The sequence below is a fragment of the Denticeps clupeoides genome, chromosome 10, assembly GCF_900700375.1.
Source record: "Denticeps clupeoides chromosome 10, fDenClu1.1, whole genome shotgun sequence".
In the NCBI taxonomy this organism is placed as follows: Eukaryota; Metazoa; Chordata; class Actinopteri; order Clupeiformes; family Denticipitidae; genus Denticeps; species Denticeps clupeoides.
In genome coordinates, this window is record NC_041716.1 from 5,866,829 (window position 1) to 5,888,916 (window position 22,088).

Consider the following 22,088-nt stretch of genomic DNA (forward strand, 5'->3'; position numbering starts at 1 on the left):
GGTACTAGTTTTGGCTGTCAAGAGTTTTTTTTTTTTTTTTTGCAGATGTGTTGGCACTAGGTCTTCATTAGGCATGTTCAGTAGCCACTCTATACTTCATACATCTACACTGTTAATTATAATCAATTAGACGTATAACAAGTGGGCTAGCGTTCCTGTACCACATGACACTGACTTACTTCAAAAAGTTGCTGCTACCTTACACTGTCACATGACCATGGATTCAGAACAGAAGCAGGGTTCCTATCAATCTCCGAAGTCCGCTAAAGGCTTGTTTCAGCATTTTATTCGCACAGTATTTGAATTGAATTCCATTTGTTTCACAAGACATTAGGCATGACTCAAAAGAACGGATAAAACCAGAACGGCGTCTACTTCTCTCAGCGTGTACACATTAAGACACAGCAGTTGGCAAAAAACGAAAAATGAATAGTGCAAAACGAAATATTTTAATCGTTTAATTTAAATAAATAAAGGTCACAATATCGTTGTTGAAGAGAAGTCCCCAAACACACAGTAGCTATGCTTGTTAAATAAAATCTATTCAACTCCAGTTTTCAGTAAACCACGACACTGGATTAATGCATACAAAGCAAGGCCAAAAAATAATTTTACAAAAAAAAAAAAAAAAAGGTAGAGGTAAAACAGTAACAGATTTAAATGTAGTCCAGTGAAGTACCTTCCTCATGGATGGCATGGTAGCACAGAACGTTAAGTTTTCCACACAAACAGAAGCTGAATTTGTGCCCAACGTATGGCTGGGAGATTAATAAAAGCACCGGCACGTCTCATTTTCAGAAAAGGATAAGTTTCCGCAGTCTGGTCCACAAGGTCAATGCAGGAATCTATGGCTATGGGACCAACTTGCGCTGGTTCCTGACATGCCGGGAGCAAACCTTGTGTTGTTCACAACACTCCATGCTGGGAATGTGTGTAAAATGAACGCAAGAATCCCAGTCCTGGGGACAAAGTAATAAGGTGTCGGGTAAAGTGACAGAGGTCACAACTGGTGAAACTAATGGCGATCTTAAGATGATTCAAGGCTAACGTGTTATCAAGGCTGGGAAAACAGTTGGGTTGTGAGTACCACCTGCCACCTTAATGGCATTACACTGTTTATAACAGACCAAAGCAATTATGCAATAGCTAGAACGAGACCTCCGGCTTCTCAACGGTTAAGTCCCTGGTGCCTATTTTTTATTCTAGTCGGCAGCTTCTCCACTCTTCACACCAGTCCTGCTTTTGGGTTTCATACGGCCGTTCACGTGATTGTGATCTTCTTTCCTGCCTGTGGGACTCCACTGCCTGCAGACATCCCATGCAACTTCCTTTATGTCGAACTCCAACTTCCTGCCACCAGACCTTGAAACGGCACGCTACCTTCCAGTTTAATCCCACCAAGTCACACCTCCTCTCAGAACACCATCGTCATTAACACACTGAACCTTGCTATACGAATAGAACCATACCAACCATTTTAAAACATTATTCCCTCAACTCTTGGGATACGACTACAACGAAAAATGTTCTCGCACCGTTTTCATTCAGACAGGTTTGCAAGAAGAGTAAAGATTCAAGACGCTACAGGAAAGAAAAACCAACGAATGAGCTGGACACAGAAGAAGAAGAAGAGTGTAAAGACAGTTCGGCCTGAATTGTAACTACAGTTTAATGAAGTCAGCGTGGGGGATTGTGGGACCTCGATGGAAGAGGGGATGAAGAGCAGCGGGATGAGGAGATGTTGACAGCATGTGTTTGGGTGACCGTGTTTTGTGTGGGGTGGCAGCGTAACACTCTCACACTCACAGTAAATTCGCACCGAAGGCTTCGCCTCGAACGACACACAGAAGACGTCGCACCTCTACTCGGCCTCGATTTTGAAAATGGAATGAATAAAACCTCAGCCCTGCTTTCTTAGTGCAGACAGGTGAGGGCAGGTGAGCACTGGATTTGTGTGTCTGTGTGCTAGAGAAAGTGTGCATTTCAGTGTGTGTGTGTGTGTGTGTGCATCTGAGACGGCTAAAGAAAAAAGCGACCGCAGGAGGTGAGATACTCAAGAGACGAGGGGGGGCGGAGCTGAAACCTTTAAAACAGACTTCATCTAGAGCCTCTCTGGAACCTACATCTCTTCTGACGTACTTCTTTCAGCCTGCCCCTCCCTCCCTCTTCAGCCCCGCCTCCATTACTGTTCGTCCTCCCCAAAAACGTCGTTCTGTTTGCGCTTCATGTTCTCAAAGTCGAAGTCACTTCCTGTCATGCGCTTGTAGATGTCCTTGATGTCGTTGCAGGTTGTCTCGAAGTGGGTGGTGGCATCGTATGATCGAGAGGCGAAGACCTGCAATAGGTAAAGGAGACATTAACACTTCTGTTTCGGCCCACGAAAGGCGGACATATTATGAAGACAGTCCATAAACCATGAAACAAGGCAACACGTCCTCCCTATATTTTCCATGCACTCACCAGACCGGCCAAAATTATTAATCTGTTGTTAGCTGCAGGCCCTGTGCACAGCATTACATTGGCCCCCGGTAATAGAGGACAGAATGGAGGACGTCCAAGTGTCAGTAGCTCAAGGATGAAGATAAAGTGTTGAAAAAGCAGTTGATTTTGCGAACGGCTGAGGTAATAAACTAGATGAAAAGTGCATCTCCAGAGCCTTTGGTAAAGAGAGACGAGGTGAACTGGGGCTCATTTGAGGGAACAAAAGCACAAAATAGTCCCTTCTGATCAGGACACAGGCTAAGAAGGGGAATGCGGAGGGTGAATCTTGCAGTACCAAGTCGAGACAGTTCCCCATGACATGCCATCCTTAACACACTTGTAGTTAAGTTATACAAATGGTTCAATATTGTGCATCAATCAGGAACATTATGATCTACAGAGAAACACAAACCTGACTCTCTGTGCCATCATCCGTGGGCTCATACAGGTCACTGATGGCCACAAACCTGCGCACACAGACAAAAGAGGCAACACATGACTCAGTTATCCTGAAGCGCGGCTGGCCCCTAATGTTCTATGACGACCAGGAACTAAAGAACATTTTAAGCACATCACATGCAATTATGCAAAGGTTAATGCAAGGTCAGTAACTGATGCCGTGGGGTCACTGCATTTCTACAGCGCAATGGAATTTGAAGTGACCTTCCATTATATATAAGAGTAGAGCTGTGATGGTGTAGAACAAGGCACTGACTTCTGGTCAATGGGCTCCAGCAGCTCCAAAGCGGGTTCGATTTCGACCTCGGGCTCGGCCGTCTCCACTGTGGTGCTCACGATGGCGATGTACTTGCCCTGAGCCGCCACGTTATGTGCGTATGAGATCATACACACATAAATATCTGCAAAAGACACGTACCGTTAATAACTATTTCTAGCAACAGCGAAAAAGAGCTGCAGAGTAATGCAGTAGCTACCTGACTTGCGGTTGACCTGGTTCTGGGGGATGATAATCTGGCAGGAGTTGGCATCATTGGTGTTCTTGATAGGGTGGCTAAGGATGCAGATCACCCGAATCACCTGACCCGCCTTCCGCACGCGATCAGCCATGTAGCTGGGATCACAGATCAGCTGCTTGCAGCGTGCCACCTATTGACAAGAGTCAGTGACTGATGACCTCCATTTATTCAGAAGGATAGTTTATGCTCTTACGTCCATTTTCTGTTCATTTTTTTTTCTCCATAAATCTATCGCTTTTTAATTAAAACAAGTTTAATTAATCACGAATGTTGTCGGAAGGTTCAAACTTTGGACTCTGAACAGCCCCCTAGTGGAAGTGTTGCTTAATGTCAGCGCCTATGTAGGTGAGATATAGAAATGTTTCAGCTGGGTGTCCTTTTACAGACATAAAAAAAGAGCAAAAATGAGATTTTACATGCTTAAATTTAAAAATACATAATTAAAGGCTAGTTCAACATTTGTGCATTTCTCCTACGACAGTGAATTAATGAAAATGTGCACATTTATTTGGGCTTTCAGATGCTAGTGCTATTTAATTGTGAAAACTGGTACAACTGTAGCAAAACTAAATGTCATACACAGTTTTAATATTGATGTTTCAAAATATGAAATGTGTTATAAAGCACTGTTTTACAGTGTTATTACTGCTATTAAAACATACAATTCTGACAGTGCAAGTACATATTCAACAGGGCTCCATTTCCTAATGTAAGTTGGAGGAGTTGAGCCAGTCCAAACAGCCCTCATTGTCCACATTTCCACGTCACTGCTTAGCCATAATTATTACTCTTCTGGTTTTGAACGGCTGGGACTCGCAATGGCGTGGGCGTGTTCAGAAACACGCCACGTTCAAAATCCTTATTCTCTGGTAGCATATCCGAAAGAAAGCTCTCCGTACCTCTCCCTCGGACTTCACTCCCACCACATGGCCACCTTCCATCACAATCTCGTCCACAGGCTTGTTCAGCATGTAGGTTCCTCCATAGATTGCACTTAACCTGACAATTGCACATAAGACAAGACATACAATGTACAATATATACAAGCTATTGGTATTTGATTTCTTTTACTATTCTACTATTTGGTATCATTTACTATGGGGCCACACCTCGCGAAGCCCTGAGGCAGCTCCCCTAGGCCATACAGGGGATACAGGTAGGGGCTCTTTCCATAGCGAGCCAGCGACTCGCTGTACAGCTTTATGCGGTTAATGGTCTCCAGACAGGGCTGCTCCAGGTAGCTGAGAGGGGGAGAGTTGTTCACGTTTACATCCACTCTAATTTACTAAGTCCGGATGAGAATGATTATGATTTTCTTTTTTTTGCTACAGCTACATTCATCTGCACTCACTCATCTGTTCTGTAGAGGGCCAGAGCATGGCCCGTGAAGTCGATTACGTCTTGGCCCAGGTCAAACTTCTTGTAGACTTCCCCCATTGTGGTGCTCTTGGGGTCGACGCCCTCAAACGTCTTTGGGTCATTTTCATCGAAGTTGGCCACGAACACGAGGAACTTCCGGAACCGTCTCTTCTCAAACATTCCCATGAGGTCTGGACAGTGGAAACAGATTGAACACAGATTACAGTATTCCTGCAGAACGGGTTCCCTGAGGATGGAAATGTTTCAAAGCGGTGACACTTACTCGAGGCCAGCGCCTCCGTTTCGGTCGAGGGAACCTTGTAGATCTTCCCACCTTTGTACACAAAGCTTCCCTCCACCACTTTAAAGTCTAAGTATCGTGTCACCTCTGTGTAAAGCAGCATTTTTACTAGCTGGCCTGGAGTTGAACAAAATAATAATAATAATAATTAGATAAGTCTGTCACTTATATTTTTTTCATTCCAAAGCTGCATGAAAACAACAACTCCACAAGTTTCGAGTTGGTCTGTGCATGAAGAATTTGCAATGAATTTGCATTGCATGAAAAATTTACTTTCAACATTTACAATTTGTCATCATCCCCAATACACACTTTGTGTCGACAAGAAAAAAAAAAAAAAGAGTCCTATTAAAAGGGAAGTAAAGCAGACCGTTCGCCATGAGAAATTTGGGGATGAGGTCGACGTTCCAGTCCCGTCCTCGTCCCATGGACTCCGGGGGGCTCTCAGTGAGGTCAAAGCGTTTGTACAGCTGTGGAACACGGATTAATTCATTTATCTTTTGCTCAAGTTTATGATTTGCACATGGCTTTATTGTTAAACGGCGAAATGTACCTCCTCGAGTGGCGTGATGGAGGAACTCTCCCCTCCATAATACGGGTTCCTGTCCATGTGCAGCACCTTCTTCCCATTCACAGACATAATGCCTGAAAGAATGCATTCCTGTCGAGGGGAAAACCGCCATAATTTACATTTCTAGTATTTATCAGACGCCCTTATCCATTGCGACTTACGATCAGTAGTTACAGGGACAGTCCCCCCCTGGAGCAACTTAGTGTTAAGTGTCTTGCTCTGGGACACAATGGTAGTAAGTGGGATTTGAACCTGGGTCTTCTGGTTCATAGGCGAGTATGTTACCCACTAGGCCACTACCACCTTAACGCACATGAAAGAAACGTCTTAAAGACAGATCATATTCTGCAACAAGTAAACATATTCATTATAGAGAAAAAATTATGTAGAAACATGGAATCAAGTGCAGTAATTGCATGCAAACTGTGTAATACATATTTTTGTGCAATACATATTTTTCCTAGCGATTATAACGGTTCCGACACGTCATCATATCTTGCACAACACTGCATTTGAGATGCCTGCGCGGTTTCATTTCGTGGTTGTTCAGCCATTAAATTACCCCCCCCCCCCCCCCCCCCCCCCCCCCCCCCCAACAATCGGGGCGGAGCAATGCATGCCGGGATACACTGTTCCTCCAAAAACCCCACCCAACGTCCAACTGTACGTGCCCACAGCTCCAGCTGAACAGTGACACGGCGAATTTCGGGGAGCGGGACACATGACAAAGACTGTGACAGCATCTTGACCACGACTAATAACAAGATTAATATCTCTTATCCATGCAATAGCGGCACTGAAATGTTTGGCGAAAAAGCTACCGTTTGTTCTGCGCATGCGTGGAGCACCATTTAAAAACAATAACGGCGACAACAGTAATACGTTTGGGACTAAATTGGACTTTTACGTGGCGGTTAACAGAACAATGTCAGAACGACTCGTCGGTATATTTTTCTTTATTTAAAGAAAAGAAACCCCGCAGGCAGTGCAACACGAAACCCATTCAGCAACCAGAAACCCTTCAAAGGAGAATAAATATTTTAAAACGTTTTTCAGGTGACTTCAAACGACGCAGCATGCATTTAGGCCTGTGTGTGTGTGCGTGTGTGTGTGTGTGTGTGTGTGTGTGACATACACGCCCTGTGCCACAGTGTCCACATATTCGTTAAAGCCCAAAAACGAGTCCCTGCGTGGCCAGATTAAGATGTTGACATGAAAATAAAATGCGGTTCCGCGATGGTCACGATCAGCCCAAACGTCGCACATATGGAATAATGTTCCTCTGTTCCTATACGAATAAAAAAAAAAAACGGGATGCACCTGCGATTTTATAGGTAGGGCAAGAAGGCTGCTACTCACCGTGAGTCCCGTTCCCAGCACGATAACATCATATTCCTCATCCATGCTGTGCCCAGTTTTTCCCCCCAGGAAATGAGCAAATTCTGTCTACAACAACAAAAAAACCCTGGATGTGAAAACGCGCAAAATAACTTCTCAGTGGATGTCTTCTCAGACGTGTACGCGCAAGAAAATGCTGAAATGTTTTATTATTATTATTTGTCCCTTATAGACAACAATTAATAATGGGAGTTCACGTAGGCGACTGCAGCCGGCGAGGACACCCAAAGATGGCCTGGGCCGTGGAACTATTCAAATCAGATGTCATGCGTCCGCACCGAAAAATAGTGCAGGACATCACCAGCACTACATAACATTCCCGTAATTTCGTCTCAGGGAGCTCCCGTTCTTACGAGTTCACAACATATCTTCTTCTATACAGCCATCAGTTCGCAACCTGTCTGGGGTGTTTTTTGTGTGTTTTTGTTTGTTTTGCATTATCAATAGGACACTTTCATTTTTTTGTGGGCGCAGACACGTCACTGCACATCGATGTATCCCTCCGCCTGCGGTACAGATGACAAACGCAGTAGCAACATCTTGAGGATGTTTGTACACGGATTAGAGGATTGCGGGAAAAGACGAGTGTGTTTTATTGTCCTCTGTGAATTAACGTAATTTATTTAATTCACCAAAGGATATTGTGAAAAGTCGGAGGCGTTTCTTACGATAACTCTTTAATCATATGTCACGGATAGCCGAGTACAATATTTTGTTTCACCTTACATGCAAATGAAGGCACAAACACATCAACATGTTTAAAGTAATCGTTTAAAAATGCAGATGTTGAGTTCATCCCTAAGCGTTGCAAATTTAAAGCCTCACTCCCAACTGGCTTCCCTTGCGTCTATTACAGTTGTTGCCAAGTCCTTAAGAAATTAGACAAAATACCAGCTCTTTGAAAGAAGCTGAACATGTGCGTAAAATTACTTTAAAACGTTAAAATGTAGTCAATGGAATGTCAAAGTATGTCTTCGGGAATGGCTTCCTGGTTATTGTTCCACTTGTGCTACGTGTGTTCAAATTGTGATAGGTTTAAATTATTCGCACTTGGCAACATAGCGCATTGGTCGCTCACATGACTGAGCCACTGCCTGTATTCACGTGACCGTACACAGCAATGGCGGAAGTCAGGATGCAGGGACTTAGAGCCTCCGCCGTAACTTTTTCTTCATTATTATTAACCTTTTTCTTAATTTCGAGTTGCGGTGCACATGTGCCACTTATCATTTGGACAAGTAAAGGGTTAGTGTTGTGTGTCTGAATAATTTTTTTTAATGATTTTAAGTGCTCGTCGCGGAATGATACATTTTCAGGGATAATTTTTTAAAAAATTCTTATGAAACATGTGGCAATAGTTAACTTGACTGTTATTATTTTTTTATATTATGTTATTTACTTTTTAAAGCCTCTTTATAGTTCTGCAGACTGGATACAGGAATGAGGAATTTGGGCTGATGCTTGTTCACGAGTCACGACTCTTTTTGGTCAGATCAATAGGAAATAGTAATTACAGTGTAATAAATGTGTATGTAGGGTTATATCATGCATTGTGTTCTGCTGTGGAGTTCATTGCTCTGCTCTGCTCGCTACATTTCTCTTTCTGCAGCTCTCTTTTGCCAGTGGAACCTCCTGTAGCCGGACACATTTTATCATGGACGCAGGCCCACTCTCACCTGTCTACTGCCCTGGGATCTGCCCCTCACACAGTGCTTCTTTTCCTGCAGGACAAAGTAAGTACTGTAATCATCCCTGGCCATGAATTGTTCTCCGTATTGGTTTTGCTGATGATGTGGGACCAGTCAGAACCTTGATTTTTTTTTTAAAAAGGGTGGTGTTCACTAGTGGGTAACACACTCAGCGATGAACCAGATGACCACAACGTCTTCAAACCCCACTTACTTGAGCAAGACACTTAACCCCGGAATGGCGTCAGGGGGACCATCCCTGTAACTACTGTTTAATGCCGTGATTGTAAATTTCTAAAGGTTTGATCTGCCCGACGCTTGAGTTGCCAGAATCGGTCATTCCATTAAATCACACGTCTGTAGACACATTTCTGCCACACAGTGTCACAGATCCTTATAGTCTACTGTGAAGCTATCAGAGGGGTAGGACGTATGAAGGTGGTGTGCATAACAGGGCCTTGCTGTAGACCTCTCACGCTGGTGTGATTGTGAGACATCATTTCACTTCCTGTTTTGAACTTCCAGTGTCACTCCACAATTGCATAAAGACTGAGTTTGCTTGGATCTTCTGCTCGTTTTTCAGTAGTCGGATTGCGCGTAATAGTTATTGTGCTGAATCTGAAATTTTCTCTCTCTTTTTTTTTTTTTTTTTTTAGATGAGCATTGACGATTTCACTGCTTACGGTGGTGTATTCGGAAACAAAGAGGAGAGTGTGTTTCCGAGCCTGGAGGTGAGTTTGTATCCCTGTCATGTGATGTGAAACTTGATCTTGCGTAACTGGAACAGGCGGGGATTTTCACATTATTTGGCTGGTCATCTCACTGGTTGCACATTGCACATTCGAGATCTCTGACCTCCTTTTGTTTTCTTTTCTTTTCTTGAAACAGGCGTCATTGAAGGAAGCCTCCTCGCAGCTAGTCCTGCCTGAAATATCATGGCCTGTAGCTGAGAAGATTCCCAGCCTGCTACAGGAGATTGTGGGCACCTCCCCACTCTACATAAACCCCGCCACCCTCAAAGAGCAGAACCTTCCTTCGGCTGACCCCGCCTTGCTGGTGATAGGCCTGCCTTACAGCTCTGGGTAGGGTGGGCTGCTATGGCAAAAGACAAACTTGACACAGACTCGGGTGCTGATGAATCAATCAGTTTAAAATTTTTATATCTCTTTCATTTTAAGGGTGCAAACTAAGGAAGTACTCCGTAAGAATGGTAAGTTTATGCTTTTGTAAAGTGCCAATTTACATATTTTACTATATATAGGCCAGTAGTCATTTTTTCATAACTATGATAATATTGGTAATAACATGAAAACACTAACTTTTATGCCCTTTAGCAGATGTCGGTTTATCAGTTTGTCAGTAGTGACAGGGATAGTCCCCCTGTAGCAACTCAATGTCTTGCTCAGGGACACAATGGTAGTAAGTGGGGTTTGAACCTGTGGTCTTGTGGTCTACTACCATAAGACATGAGACATGAAGGCAAACATAGACATTGTTTGCATGTCCAAAGGAATTGAAATAAACAGGTCTTCTTCTATAATTAGGGTTACTTTAAACTAGTGGTTAAAGGAACAGATATCACTGTTATTTTTTATGACAACGATGATTGTGCAATGACTGTGACAGCCCCAATGATAAATGTGTTTTGTCCACTTGAGGTGTTGTGTGTGTTGCACTTCAGATGAGGTGATTGCTGAGGTGCTGCAGGTCATGAAGGACAGGGATCTGCCATTCACAGCAGTCTACACTGGCCTGAAGCCTTCACGGGTAAGTTGAATGAAGGTCGTCCCTACATGTGCATTTCACCTCACCTGTGGACTTACAGTATACATTTTAGTACAAATTTGTTTACAGTATTTTAAATAACATTTGTGCAGTTCTTTGTATGTTCAGTGCGGCATAGTGCCTCTTTTACCTTTACAATTATAGAATTTATCAGACGCCCTTATCCAGAGCGACTTACAATCAGTAGTTGCAGGGATAGTCCTCATGGAGGCACTCTGGGTTACGTGTCTTGCTCAGGGACACAATGGTAGTAAGTGGGATTTGAACCTAGGTCTTCTGGTACATAGTGTGTTACCCACTAGGCTACTACCGCCCTTAACCTTGGGATCCCTTGCTGATTTGAATCTCATTTGTTCAAATGTTTTCACTTTTTTCAGATGATGGAGAACTTGCCTGTAGATGTTGAATCTGTTGGGCGCACGTTGCTCCAGGCACCGGCTCAAGACATCACTACGAAGGCCCCTGTGATCTTTAATGGCACTCAGGGTCCCTGTATAATGCTCTGGGCAGAGCAGTTGAACGTGAGCTTCCTCAGGAACCAACAGTGGTCCGAATGGGTAGATTTGGGACCTCTGACCTTCAACAACTCGGTTTCCCTGGCAGGTTCTGTCTGCAACGAGACCGTGTCTCGGTGAGGACAGGAACATGGTTTCTTTTCTTAATTTAACATTTCAGCACCTTTCCAGGATTACAAATCTGTATTTTGGCAGAAACAATTCGTTTCTCTACTTCACACAGGAACAGTATATGCATATACTGACAATCAGAACGATTGGATATGTGCCAGAAAACATTAAATATTAGAGCTTTATTACAGTTTCACTGATGAGCTTGTTTTTTTTCCAGACTGGTCCTGAATTATGCCAACGTGCTGTCTTTTAACAGTCTGAGTTTGACGTAAGTACCCTGTTCTGAGCGTATAAGAAATTGTATGCAAAAGTTATGAACGCATTAAACATGTTAAATGGTATAAATGAAAGAGGACAATGAAAAAAACTACAGTAATTTTATTTTGGAGCAGAAAGGATTTTTAAAGTATGTTCATTTTAGAAACAGTTTGGAACCAATACAGTTTACATCTACAAATGTAAAATATAAGGATAAAATGTACCAGTAATATAGATGTTATTACATAAAAATCTTTTATATAATGCTAGATCTTGAAATGAATAAACATATTATAGTCAATGTCTTACTACATATTCTAGTCGCTTTCTCAAATATACAGAAACATATGGGTATGCACAAGCATTTAATCTGCTGCCTGAACGTACAGATTTGACATGAGCAGGAAGTTCTTTCCTGTATCGGCACGGAACTGGAGCACGCTGGACCGACTGGAGATACTGTATGACCAGCAGCTGGCCACGTTCATTGGCCGCAACATCTACTCACCAGCGGAGTATTCCTACCACTGCCAAAGGGTCAGCAACACCCGTGACCCACTGCTTTTCCCCTGGAATACATCTGACAGTTCTAACCAGTGGAGAATCACCTTCACTGACTTTCAGGTATGGGGGAGATACCCGTCTCATCTGAGCCAACCGTGAATGATGAGGCCGATGGGCTGGGCGGCCTCCTCTTGTTTCGTTCTTATGTTCTTATGTAACATTGTTAAATGAGAAGGTCTAACCTAGGGATGATGAAAGCGTTACAAAGCGCTGTCCCTTGCAATTCTACCAGTTGGTAGCAGCTGCACGTCTTCTTCATCGTACTTTTTTGAATGACTGACGGAGGGGCAGAAACATTTAAAAAAAAAAAAAATTATTATTCAGATAATTACATATAGTTTCAGTTGGATGTTGAAAACATATTCAGGCATAGTGGACTATGTATGTGTGGTTAAGCATGAGGCCTACACTGTCTTTCCTCTCCCTCAGATCCAGGGGTTTAACGTGACCGGAAGTTTCTCATATGCCAGCGACTGCGCTTCCTTCTTCTCCCCGGGCATCTGGATGGGTCTGGTTACGTCTCTGGTGCTGGTCCTCATTCTGACCTACGGACTGCACATGATCATGCAGCTGCGCACCATGGACCGATTCGATGACCCCAAGGGTCCCTCCATCACTGTGCCTCAAGCTGAATGAAAAACATGAGAACAAGAGCTGCTGTGCCTTCCTACTTCTCCATCTTTCTTTTTTTACTTTATTTTTTTAAATCAGCCCCACAGTGTAAATGAAAACTTTTGTAATATTTGCAATTTTTGTTTTTGTGCCACAAAAGTTTTTTTTAAAATAGTTTTCCAATCTCCTGGGTATTTAAAAGCTCATGGATTATTCTTATTGCTATTTAGTTCAGTCATTAGTCAAACTGGGGCATAGTTCAAATAATCCACTATCATTATTGTCCTCCATAGATGATTAGTGAAGTTTGGAAAATAATTTTTCACCTAAATATGCAATACCTGCAATTTGTCCTTTACTGGAGCAGGTGCATAGTAGCCATTTTTTTTTTCTATGTATGTGTGTCATAATTTGCATGTCACATTACAAATGGTTTGGTCCATTGAACAAATTTAGTTATTGAGGCCAAATTTGTGCCCCGGTGGTCCAAACGTTGGGTGGAAAAATTTCAAACATTCCACTGTGCCTTCTGGACTGTACTGTTGTCTGTTGACCATGTGCCTTGATGTCCTACTGCAACTGCCTGTGAGCGCGAGCGAGTCTGCTAGTAACTTAACTACAGATTAAATTATACTTTACTGGACCGAAAGATTTAATTTATACACATGAAAAGATGATATCGGCTGACAGATGCTTTAAAAAAATCTAATTTGTTTTTCTAATATTAAGTGCCATTAATTTATTAAGAACACCACTTTTTATTCAGGTTTTTTTTCTGTCATTTTGTAATTAATGTAGTAAATATTACTCTGAGAATGTAGCCAAAACCCCATTTGCTGCTTGTCCAAGGATGTTCTGGCTTTCATAGATATTCGTAAATATGTTGTGAACAAAAGTGGGTAAAATAAAACATATTGAAACAATGCCACAGTGAAAGAATGCTTTTATCAAAGCTAAAGGCATTCCAACCAGATATAAGAGTGTGCAACTTTCCTGGCAGGGTAGCGAATAAAGAACTCAACTGGAACATTTTTACAACATTTTCTAAATGTTTCCTGCGCCAGCTTGCATTTTAATAACCTACCAGCAGATGGAAGCAGCGCTTAGAACTTCTAATTGCACAACTGGAATGAATTAATACAATAGGTCTGTAAAGTACAGAACTACATATATTGTTATCAAATATTATTATGGTAGACACTGCTATGTATGATTCATGGCAAATCTGTGATGCATAATGAAGGTCCCATATCATACTTTTCAAAAACTGAAGAGATCAGATGTTACCTTGTAATAATATGCAGACAAACAGAAGGTTAAAGACAAAAGGTTCTACATATTGTACAGGAAGTGGGTTTAAACTTTTTGAAAATGTAATTTCAGTTCTAAGGGCCAAAGAGTAGAAAGTAAATTACAACATCCAAGCACGTGATAAATACATAAGTTATATGCAGCTGGAGATAATGTTATCTGGCTATTTTACCTCAAAAAACTATTAAATTATAATCTAATGCTAATAATCATGATGCTACAACATTTAGCAATATCCAGCAAACAAACCTTATTAATTAATTAATAGATTAATTAAGATATTAAACAAACATGAAACAAGCCTGGTAATGCAAAAGTACTAGTATTAACAAATGGAATCCAGCTCAAATTCCATGATTCCTAAACGAAATCATAAAGAAAGGTTTAGGATTGCAATTTTCATCTGAGTGACATAAGCGGTGATGCAGCAACTAGTTTGAAACCTTCACCACTGGGTTCTGAAAGGTGATGCTTTTTGTTGTTGCTGTTTTTTTTCCCAATAAAACCAAGACAGCTTGGAAAAGAACAGTAAAATCTCGGGTGAATGAGGTGGCTTGAATTTTTTTTAACAATCACTTCTGTACCAAACCTCAGGGTACTAGATCATTCCTGCCAGCCAAGGGGGCAAAAACAGGCCCACAGTTCCCAAAACGCAGACCAGTATGAACATCCACAGGAAAATCCGGTCTATGACCATGGCCACGTATTTCCAATCTTCTCTTACCTGTTGGGGGAAGGCAGACTTAGTAGAGGGAATTGTGAATCGTGACTGGTCACGACATCTAAATCATGTCTAAATGATGTATTTTTAATGATTGCATCAACATTCCTGGGGTGATTTACCACAATAAATCATCGACGTAAGTGGCTCTAAGTGGACTTTCCTAATAGAGGCTGCAGATGTCCTCCATTTGCCAGTGTCTACAGGCTGAGAAACAATAGCACTATTTTTAGAACTGAACATACCTCTGTGTAAACTGTATTCTGCGATATTTCACTTTGCAAGAATTATTCCTGTGCTTTAGGCATAGACATATATGTAGAGTATGTAAATGCAAATTCCTCTTTGTTTAGATGGGAGTAGCGTCCAGTGTGTTAGTATTTAGATCAGAGAGATTATCTGATAAGTTTATCTTATGTTTAGTTTTGTCTGGCCTTTCTCAGGAATACATTTGTAGAACATTATCGATACACAAAAGAAGTTACTATATTGATAACACAGGTCCATGAAGTGTGGTGACTTGTAGTGCAAGCTTCTTGACAGACAGGGGGAAGATGTAGTATATGGAGGAATGAATTCAAGCCAATAGCATTTGATGCTGGCTTGAAGGAGATATTGTCTTTGGAATAATGGTCAGAATGGAACAGGTCCACATGTTTAGAATGTTTTATTTCAAATTGGACCTGTCATACCGACACCCTGGCGAAGAAGGCCCGTCAGCGCCTTTTCTTTCTGAGGCATCTCAAGAGAGATACACCCGCACCATCGAGAGCGTCCTGACGGGAACCATCTGCAGCTGGTTCGGGAACAGCACCAAGCAGGACAGACAAGCTCTTCAAGGAGTGGTGTGCTCGACCTTCAGTCCAGCTGTAGGTCGAGCCGAACTCAAGCCAGTAAGGTTCTGAAGGATCACTGTCATCCTGACAACAGACTATTCTCGCTTTTGAGGTCAGGGAAGTGCTTCTGCTTCCCTTTAAAGCCAAAACAGAGAGAATGAGGAACATCTTATTCCATCAGGCTATTCAGGCCCTGAATCAGATGCAGATCCAGTCTCTGTTACTAAATTCTGCTTCTACTGTTTTACATTCACAGTATAATTAAGCACTAAGCATTGTACCTGCAACTGTGAGTCTATCCATACTGTACTCACATCCACATAATATAGGTCTTGTGCATTTATACATTTATCAAACCTTCATGTAGGTCGTGTTGATGCCCCTGCACTTCATCCTTACGGGCATTCTGTTTCTACTTTACTTTACTTTACTTGGCAGACGCGCCAAAGCAACTTACAAGAGGAAGACACCAGCAATTCTCATTCGGTTTCTATAGATTTTGAGCTACAAAACTGAGAGCCCTGATAAGGTCTAACTTGTTTCGACTTTCTTTCTATACACTGTTTTCTTTTTTGTTTTAGATCAGACATTGCAAAAAGCATTTCACTGCATGTCGTACCATGTATGATGGTGTATGTGACAAATAAAGTCTGAATCTGAACTGCATGCCCAGGTGTTTATATTCCTTAACTTGCTGTAACGGCAAAGCAATTTCACAAAATAGTCCAATTATGAGATGGTTAAGTGTGGACCATTTGTCGAGTTCAGCCAGAATCACCCCTTTTCAGCTTGTTGTACCCATTCAACCTTTAACCAGGCTTGTTTGAGTAAGGAGGGATTTAGTGAACTTACAGAAAAATCGGCGTCCCCTGCCCTCAGGTGGTCTGCAATGTACTGTACCCCTTCGAGGGCCTGCTTCAGGGAGGAGGACGTGGATTCGCCCAGGTTGTGCTGCACGGAGATCTCGGCAGGTTTCCCATTTGAGCAGGAGAGCAGGTGCCCACCTAATGAGCTCGAAGCCCAACTCCTATTATGTTCTCGATCAGTTCTCTGGTAGCTTCTGTCATCCTGTAGGCCTCCACATTGAAGGCTATAAACCTGGGCTTGTTCAGTGTTGTAGGTTTTTGACGTCTTTGCCTTTTTCCCTTTTAGAGGTAGATGATGGAGGATGGAACCCAAGGTAGAAGGCAGGGAGGATGAAGATGAGGCTGGAACATCCAGTGAAGCTATCATTAGACCCAGCTCGCTAAGCTCTTGCTCTAAGTCAGACTGTGTGTTCTGTAGGGGCTTTTCCTCCTCTTTGGACAAATCCAGCATCTCGGGGGAGGTGGCCGAGCAGGCTAGAACATCTGGACTGTCTAAAGGAGTATCTAGGAAGACATGTTCTTGCCAGATGGGATGGGATACCACCCCTGGCCTGTGCATCATCTCAATGAGCCTGCGACAGTTTTGCTTGCCCACAGCTGGCGGGCGCTTCATGAAAAGGACACATGGCACCAGGTCTAGCAGGACCCTCCGCACCCAATGAGGCATGCTGTGGGTCTGAGGCGAGCGATGGTGCACGTTGAGCACAAACACCGTGATGATGATGGAAAGAGTCACGAAGATCATGGTGAAGAGCAGGTACTCACCGATGAGAGGGATGACCAGCGAGGTGGACGGGATGATCTCTGTGATGAGCAAGAGGAAGACTGTGAGAGAGAGGAGCACGGAGATGCAGAGCGTGATCTTTTCACCACAGTCTGAAGGCAGGTAGAAGACCAGGACCGTCAGACATGAGATTAGCAGGCAGGGGATGATGAGGTTTATGGTGTAGAACAGAGGAAGCCGACGGATTATGAAGTAATAGGTGATGTCAGGGTAGATCTCAGTGCAACATTCGTACTTCTTGCTGTTGTACTTTCCAACAGCGTTGATGATGACCCACTCGCCACTCTCCCAGTAGTCCATTTGATCAACGTTGCTTGCCATGCTCACCAGGTCAATCTTGGCTCGGTCATAAGTCCATGAGCCAAACTTCATCTTGCAGTTCTGCTGATCGAAAGGGAAGAATGTGACGTCAATGCTGCAAGAACTTTTGTAGATTGCAGGAGGCGTCCACTTAACAGTTCCGTTGTAGAAGAGGTGAGCTTTTGTCAGGTGAGTCACTGTAAAGTCGCCATCAGCGCTAGAAGAAACAGTGCAAGGTGTTTGTCCAGTTAGTTCAGTGTACTGTTGAATTTAATCATGACCTTGCATGTGGCAAAACTGTAGTGCGATCGCCTGAATAGTCTGTGAAAAATATTCAATATGTTGAAGTTTGCCGTTAAAATAGGTTCCTCCTCCTCATTGGATTAATCACACCCTTGAGCTGGATAAGTGTTATTACACTTTAATTTGCACACGATGCATGTAATGGTGATTACCTTTAAAAAAAAAGTTTGGTTGAAGATGGCTGAAAACCAAGTCTGGGTTGAGGTCCAAAATCAGGGACGGGGATTAGTTCTCGAAAAGCATTTCATACTCAGATGAACATTTGCAGATTAATAAAATTGTATCTCATCCTTGGGTTTCAATATATATCTGTTTTATCATAGCTGTTTTATCCTTCTGAAGGCTGTCATCTGGTAAATTGCTTTGCAGAAACCTTAAAGATGATGTGATACAGTTCTCTGAAGCCCATCCACGATGAGGACAGACTAATACTAATTTCTGCAGCTATAAAGCAAGGTGATTAATTTTCTCTGGCCAATTGCCTTTTCCTCAATTGCCTTTAAAAAAAAAATGATTCCATACAACCTTTTTTGCTATAATACGAACAAAAAATGTCATCAGAAGCATTGTTTGACTTTAAGAAAAGTGAACATGCAACTTAGAGACAGTCAAGCTCAAACTACCTTGTTAGCATTGCACAAAAAATGGAATAAATAAAAAGTATAAGTTACTTGTTGTAAAGGACAATGTCAGGCCTCCAGATGATTTCGGATGGGATACGGATGGAGGTGACATTCTCATACTCATCAGGGTTCCAGCGGAGCTTGTAATCGTTCCATTCCTGTCAGAACAGAGATGCTGTCACGGGAATATCTCAGCAGGGCATGCCGGAGGCCCCGTGATTCCAATTATAATTCTGATTACATTCCAATAATGCTCAATCAAGTCATACCTGCTTTACCCAGACGTTGGTGGTCATCATCTGGTTCTTCTCATCCTGCCCAGGCATAAATAATTACAACTGAGAAGCAATGCCGCTCCTCAAACATTTCTATGATCTCATTTGAATTATCTAGTGATTCGTTTTAGAAATCAAGAAATTTGTAACCAAAATGTACATTTTTAAAAAGCAATTTGTAAAGTAGTTGAAGAAGACTGACACCGAGTGATGTCTACACAGGTTTAATTGCTACACAGGGGCAGTGGTGGCCTAGCGGTTAAGGAAGCGGCCCCGTAATCAGAAGGTTGCTGGTTCGAGTCCCGATCCGCCAAGGTGCCACTGAGCAAAGCACCGTCCCCACACAGTGCTTTCCGGGCTGCCCACTGTTCACTCAGGGCGATGGGTTAAATGCAGAGGACAAATTTCACTGTGTGCATCGTGTGCTATGCTGCTGTGTATTCACTTTCTTCTTATTAGTGTGGGAGGTTGAGGTTTCACTCACCACGTCAATCAGCTGGGCGATGGAGAGACCGAAGTGCACCAGCACCACTTCTGAAATGTTGGCTACCGGTCGCGAGAACTTGTTGTAGCTGGCGAAGAGGGTCTTCAGGAGCCTTTCCTCGGCATCTGCCCGGGCTACTTTGGGCAGGGCTGTTGGGGAGGGACTTGTTTAATGTGACGGTTTCGGTTTCTGAACACAGGATGGAGGTTGCCTGGAAATTGTCCGAGGATGGTCACAGGTAGAGCACAGCTAGATGTGCCCACTAATTTACATGGCCAAACAAAGTGCTTGTTATTACAATGTAATATTTCCAATATAATCATCTTCAGTAATTGTGATAATTAATTATAAATATAAAATAACAGTCATCACACAAAATTATTGTATAAAAATGAACACATGAAAAAAAGATTATAAAGATGCCACAGGCAGCCAGAAAAGCCTTTAATTAATGACTGCACAGGTAGTGCTTACTCTTTTGTCTTGAGCTCTAAAAATAGAGTGGAACAATTCTGGGAAAAAATGCACGTGTCAGGAGTGTTGTCCTCTGCTGCCCGTGAGCGGAGCAATAACAATGCTTACCCTTGCCTGGCATTTGGTTATTATATTAGAATGGGATTATTTACTGAAGATGTATGGAACTTTGGGACTTTTGGGACACAATGCATACCAGATCTAAAACATCTAAAAAATGTACACATCTTATCTTATATCACTAATTACACTATTAGCTTTTAGTTACATGCCCCAGTGATAATGGTAGAGTTTTACATTTTGGATTAATTGTGTGTCACTTTTTATTCTAATGCTTAATATATACGTGCCTGTTTAAGAAGAGGTCAACACATTGGTACAGAGGCTGTTCTGTGACCAATGGTTTTATGTTCTGATGTGATGTGAACAGCACCAACTCTATATACTTGGTGCATTAACAGCACACAACAGGCAGAAATGATATGACACAATGTCTTTTAAACCTCATGCATCACATTTAGTATGCTTACATCCTCCAACTGTAGACTCATGCCACTTTTTTATTACATCTTTTTCTGCATATATAGACGTTCAAATACATTATTCCTCTATACAAGTCTCTCTTGCAACATATAAAATAAAAAATGAAGTTTTTGACATTATTTGGTTTTGATTCTAAAACATTTAGGTTATCTAGAATTAACATAGAAAAAGTTAATAGTTATAAAAAAAAGTCAATAGGACAATTCAGTCATTGACACTTTAGATAACAATATAATGAATAAATCACTGTTAACTACACAAACACACACACACACACATGCACGCCCACACACACTTGTAAACATATAAAGTGCATATTCTTGCACTGTCCACTTTGCTGCTGTAACAATGCAAATTTCTGTTGGACCAATGAAGGTTACTCAACTCAATCTGATGGATTTAATATAGCAGACAGATTTTTAACCAGTCTACAGCTAATCAAAGAGTTGACAGAGGAATGTTACCTTGATGTAAGTGCAGACACAGTAGGAAGGACAGCACTGGCAGGATCTTGCTTGGAACCATGGTAGATCTGCTGGATCCACAGAGCCGCTGGTTTACTTCATTTTGTTAAGTACAGCATCTCCAGAATCCGGTGTTGGGTGCCCAAAGTACAGCTCAGGTTCTGATTCTTTCGTCCTCTGCTCTCCCCGTCCACTTCTGTTGCTCAGTCCCTCCTCTCTCCCATCTCGGTCCTCCTTCCCTATCTCGCTTTTTCCAGAACAGCCACAGTGTGAGCAGGATTGAGTGTCTGTTGAGAGTGTGTGCGAGTGTGTGTGTGTCTGGGGTGGCATTCACTGTGTCCTCTGGAACCCATCCATCCATTTCAATTCAGTGTATTAATGCAGGAATAAAGGAATAACTTTAGTTATTTATGTGCCTTCCCGCCGCACCAGGAGAATGAATTCTTACTGAATTTGTAACAAGTCATGAATTTGAAAAGGTTTCAGTGGGAATTGATACACCAGCCATAACGTTCATAACACTATCTTCCATTATGGTATTACTAAATCCAAGGCGTCCAGAATTCAGCTTTGTACCATCGCAAAAATGCTTTTGAAGGGTTGTTTAAATTCAAGGATCCTTTTTTAATGGGGTCACAGGGGTATTTCTGATGGGCATTTCTGAAATGGGACTGAAACAACCTAGTCTAGCAGGAGTGCATTGTAACTCTTTGCTGTTCAGTTTGGTGTCTGCCCTAGATTATAATTTATCATAATGTTATTACATGCCATAAAAAATGCTAAGAAATATTTTAAGATAATTCAATGCATTATCCATTGCAACCCCTCCGTCGTCTGGATAGTGCCAACAGAAAGCAAATAATGATAGTCACATGTGAATAAGTAGGAGTCATATAGTATTCATAAAGGTGTGTATAGTTCCAATTAAAAAATCACTGGAGATTCTGTTGGGAGGACCCCATCGACGCCCCACTACAAACGCAAATTAATTCAACCTTGAATCTCACCATGTTGCAACCCTTCGTATCTTCTTCTATTTCATCATGACAGCTGGCCTTTCCACATAAAATATCCAGTAACACGAGCCAAAGGGATCCTGTTAATGGTGAAAGTAAACTCTATTTCACGTTACCCTTTTCAGATCGGAACCATGTGATGATAAAGTTTACTGTTACTGTATTTATCAGTAATATGTAATTTATTGTAATTTCAATTTGCAGAAAAAATAAATCCTTAAAACCAAATTTTGCAAATAATTTCTAATGCAGCACTCTCTTATATATGCTTTCACCTATTGGCATTCAGAACAATGCAACAGAATGTTCAGAGCAATGCCAAGCATGGGCGAGTGAGTGCCTTTTTTAATGAAAAAATAAATCTTTGAACTGCCTATACCTTAAGAACAGATAAGTCATTCACAATGAAAAGGGGAAAGAAAGACATAGTGCAATATTAGATCTCTCATTGGAGCCAGAGACGGG

At 42.1% G+C, this 22,088-nt stretch overlaps 3 protein-coding genes across 5 annotated transcripts; 1 reads left to right on the forward strand and 2 right to left on the reverse strand.

The window, feature by feature from the left end:
• Window positions 1-271: 271 nt before the first annotated feature.
• gdi1 (GDP dissociation inhibitor 1) lies at window positions 272-7,322 on the reverse strand. Its single transcript, XM_028994679.1, has 11 exons — window positions 7,049-7,322; window positions 5,672-5,779; window positions 5,489-5,588; window positions 5,101-5,235; window positions 4,810-5,008; window positions 4,568-4,699; window positions 4,358-4,457; window positions 3,417-3,588; window positions 3,197-3,341; window positions 2,894-2,948; window positions 272-2,335 (listed from the first exon to the last, which is right to left on the reverse strand). The coding sequence occupies exons 1-11, from the start codon at window positions 7,091-7,093 to the stop codon at window positions 2,183-2,185; spliced, it is 1,344 nt and encodes a 447-aa protein (XP_028850512.1). The 5' UTR covers window positions 7,094-7,322; the 3' UTR covers window positions 272-2,182.
• Window positions 7,323-8,201: 879 nt separating this feature from the next.
• Window positions 8,202-13,546, forward strand: LOC114798749 (V-type proton ATPase subunit S1-like). Its single transcript, XM_028994678.1, has 10 exons — window positions 8,202-8,332; window positions 8,697-8,820; window positions 9,432-9,506; window positions 9,664-9,857; window positions 9,954-9,985; window positions 10,457-10,542; window positions 10,938-11,191; window positions 11,407-11,457; window positions 11,837-12,071; window positions 12,441-13,546. Exons 1-10 carry the CDS (start codon window positions 8,208-8,210, stop codon window positions 12,645-12,647), a joined length of 1,383 nt encoding a protein of 460 aa, XP_028850511.1. The 5' UTR covers window positions 8,202-8,207; the 3' UTR covers window positions 12,648-13,546.
• An 809-nt stretch (window positions 13,547-14,355) lies between these two features.
• Window positions 14,356-21,751, reverse strand: LOC114798748 (neuronal acetylcholine receptor subunit alpha-4-like). Of its 3 annotated transcripts, none has more exons than XM_028994676.1 (7): window positions 20,608-21,751; window positions 19,127-19,275; window positions 18,637-18,681; window positions 18,416-18,525; window positions 17,598-17,658; window positions 16,344-17,522; window positions 14,356-14,658 (listed from the first exon to the last, which is right to left on the reverse strand). In XM_028994676.1, the coding sequence occupies exons 1-7, from the start codon at window positions 20,666-20,668 to the stop codon at window positions 14,533-14,535; spliced, it is 1,731 nt and encodes a 576-aa protein (XP_028850509.1). In that variant the 5' UTR covers window positions 20,669-21,751; the 3' UTR covers window positions 14,356-14,532. The 3 variants fall into 3 exon arrangements, with proteins under 3 accessions (XP_028850509.1, XP_028850510.1, XP_028850506.1); XM_028994677.1 differs by having other exon boundaries at window positions 16,344-16,699; window positions 17,123-17,658; XM_028994673.1 differs by having other exon boundaries at window positions 16,344-17,658.
• Window positions 21,752-22,088: the final 337 nt, after the last annotated feature.

Bases quoted from the DNA above. Each gene is read 5' to 3' on its own strand.
- gdi1 (XM_028994679.1), bottom strand. From the start codon at position 7,093: ATGGATGAGGAATATGATGTTATCGTGCTGGGAACGGGACTCACG. The intron at 5,589-5,671 runs GTACATTTCGCC...CGTGTTCCACAG, and splicing joins CCATCACGCCACTCGAGGAG to CTGTACAAACGCTTTGACCT. The intron at 4,700-4,809 runs GTGAGTGCAGAT...TCCCCCTCTCAG, and splicing joins GCCCTCTACAGAACAGATGA to CTACCTGGAGCAGCCCTGTC.
- LOC114798749 (XM_028994678.1), top strand. From the start codon at position 8,208: ATGGCGGAAGTCAGGATGCAGGGACTTAGAGCCTCCGCCGTAACTTTT. The intron at 11,458-11,836 runs GTAAGTACCCTG...CTGAACGTACAG, and splicing joins TTTAACAGTCTGAGTTTGAC to ATTTGACATGAGCAGGAAGT. The intron at 12,072-12,440 runs GTATGGGGGAGA...CCTCTCCCTCAG, and splicing joins TCACCTTCACTGACTTTCAG to ATCCAGGGGTTTAACGTGAC.
- LOC114798748 (XM_028994673.1), bottom strand. From the start codon at position 20,668: ATGGTTCCAAGCAAGATCCTGCCAGTGCTGTCCTTCCTACTGTGTCTG. The intron at 19,276-20,607 runs GTAACATTCCTC...CCTCCCCAACAG, and splicing joins GTGTCTGCACTTACATCAAG to CCCTGCCCAAAGTAGCCCGG. The intron at 18,526-18,636 runs GTATGACTTGAT...CTGTTCTGACAG, and splicing joins CCAACGTCTGGGTAAAGCAG to GAATGGAACGATTACAAGCT.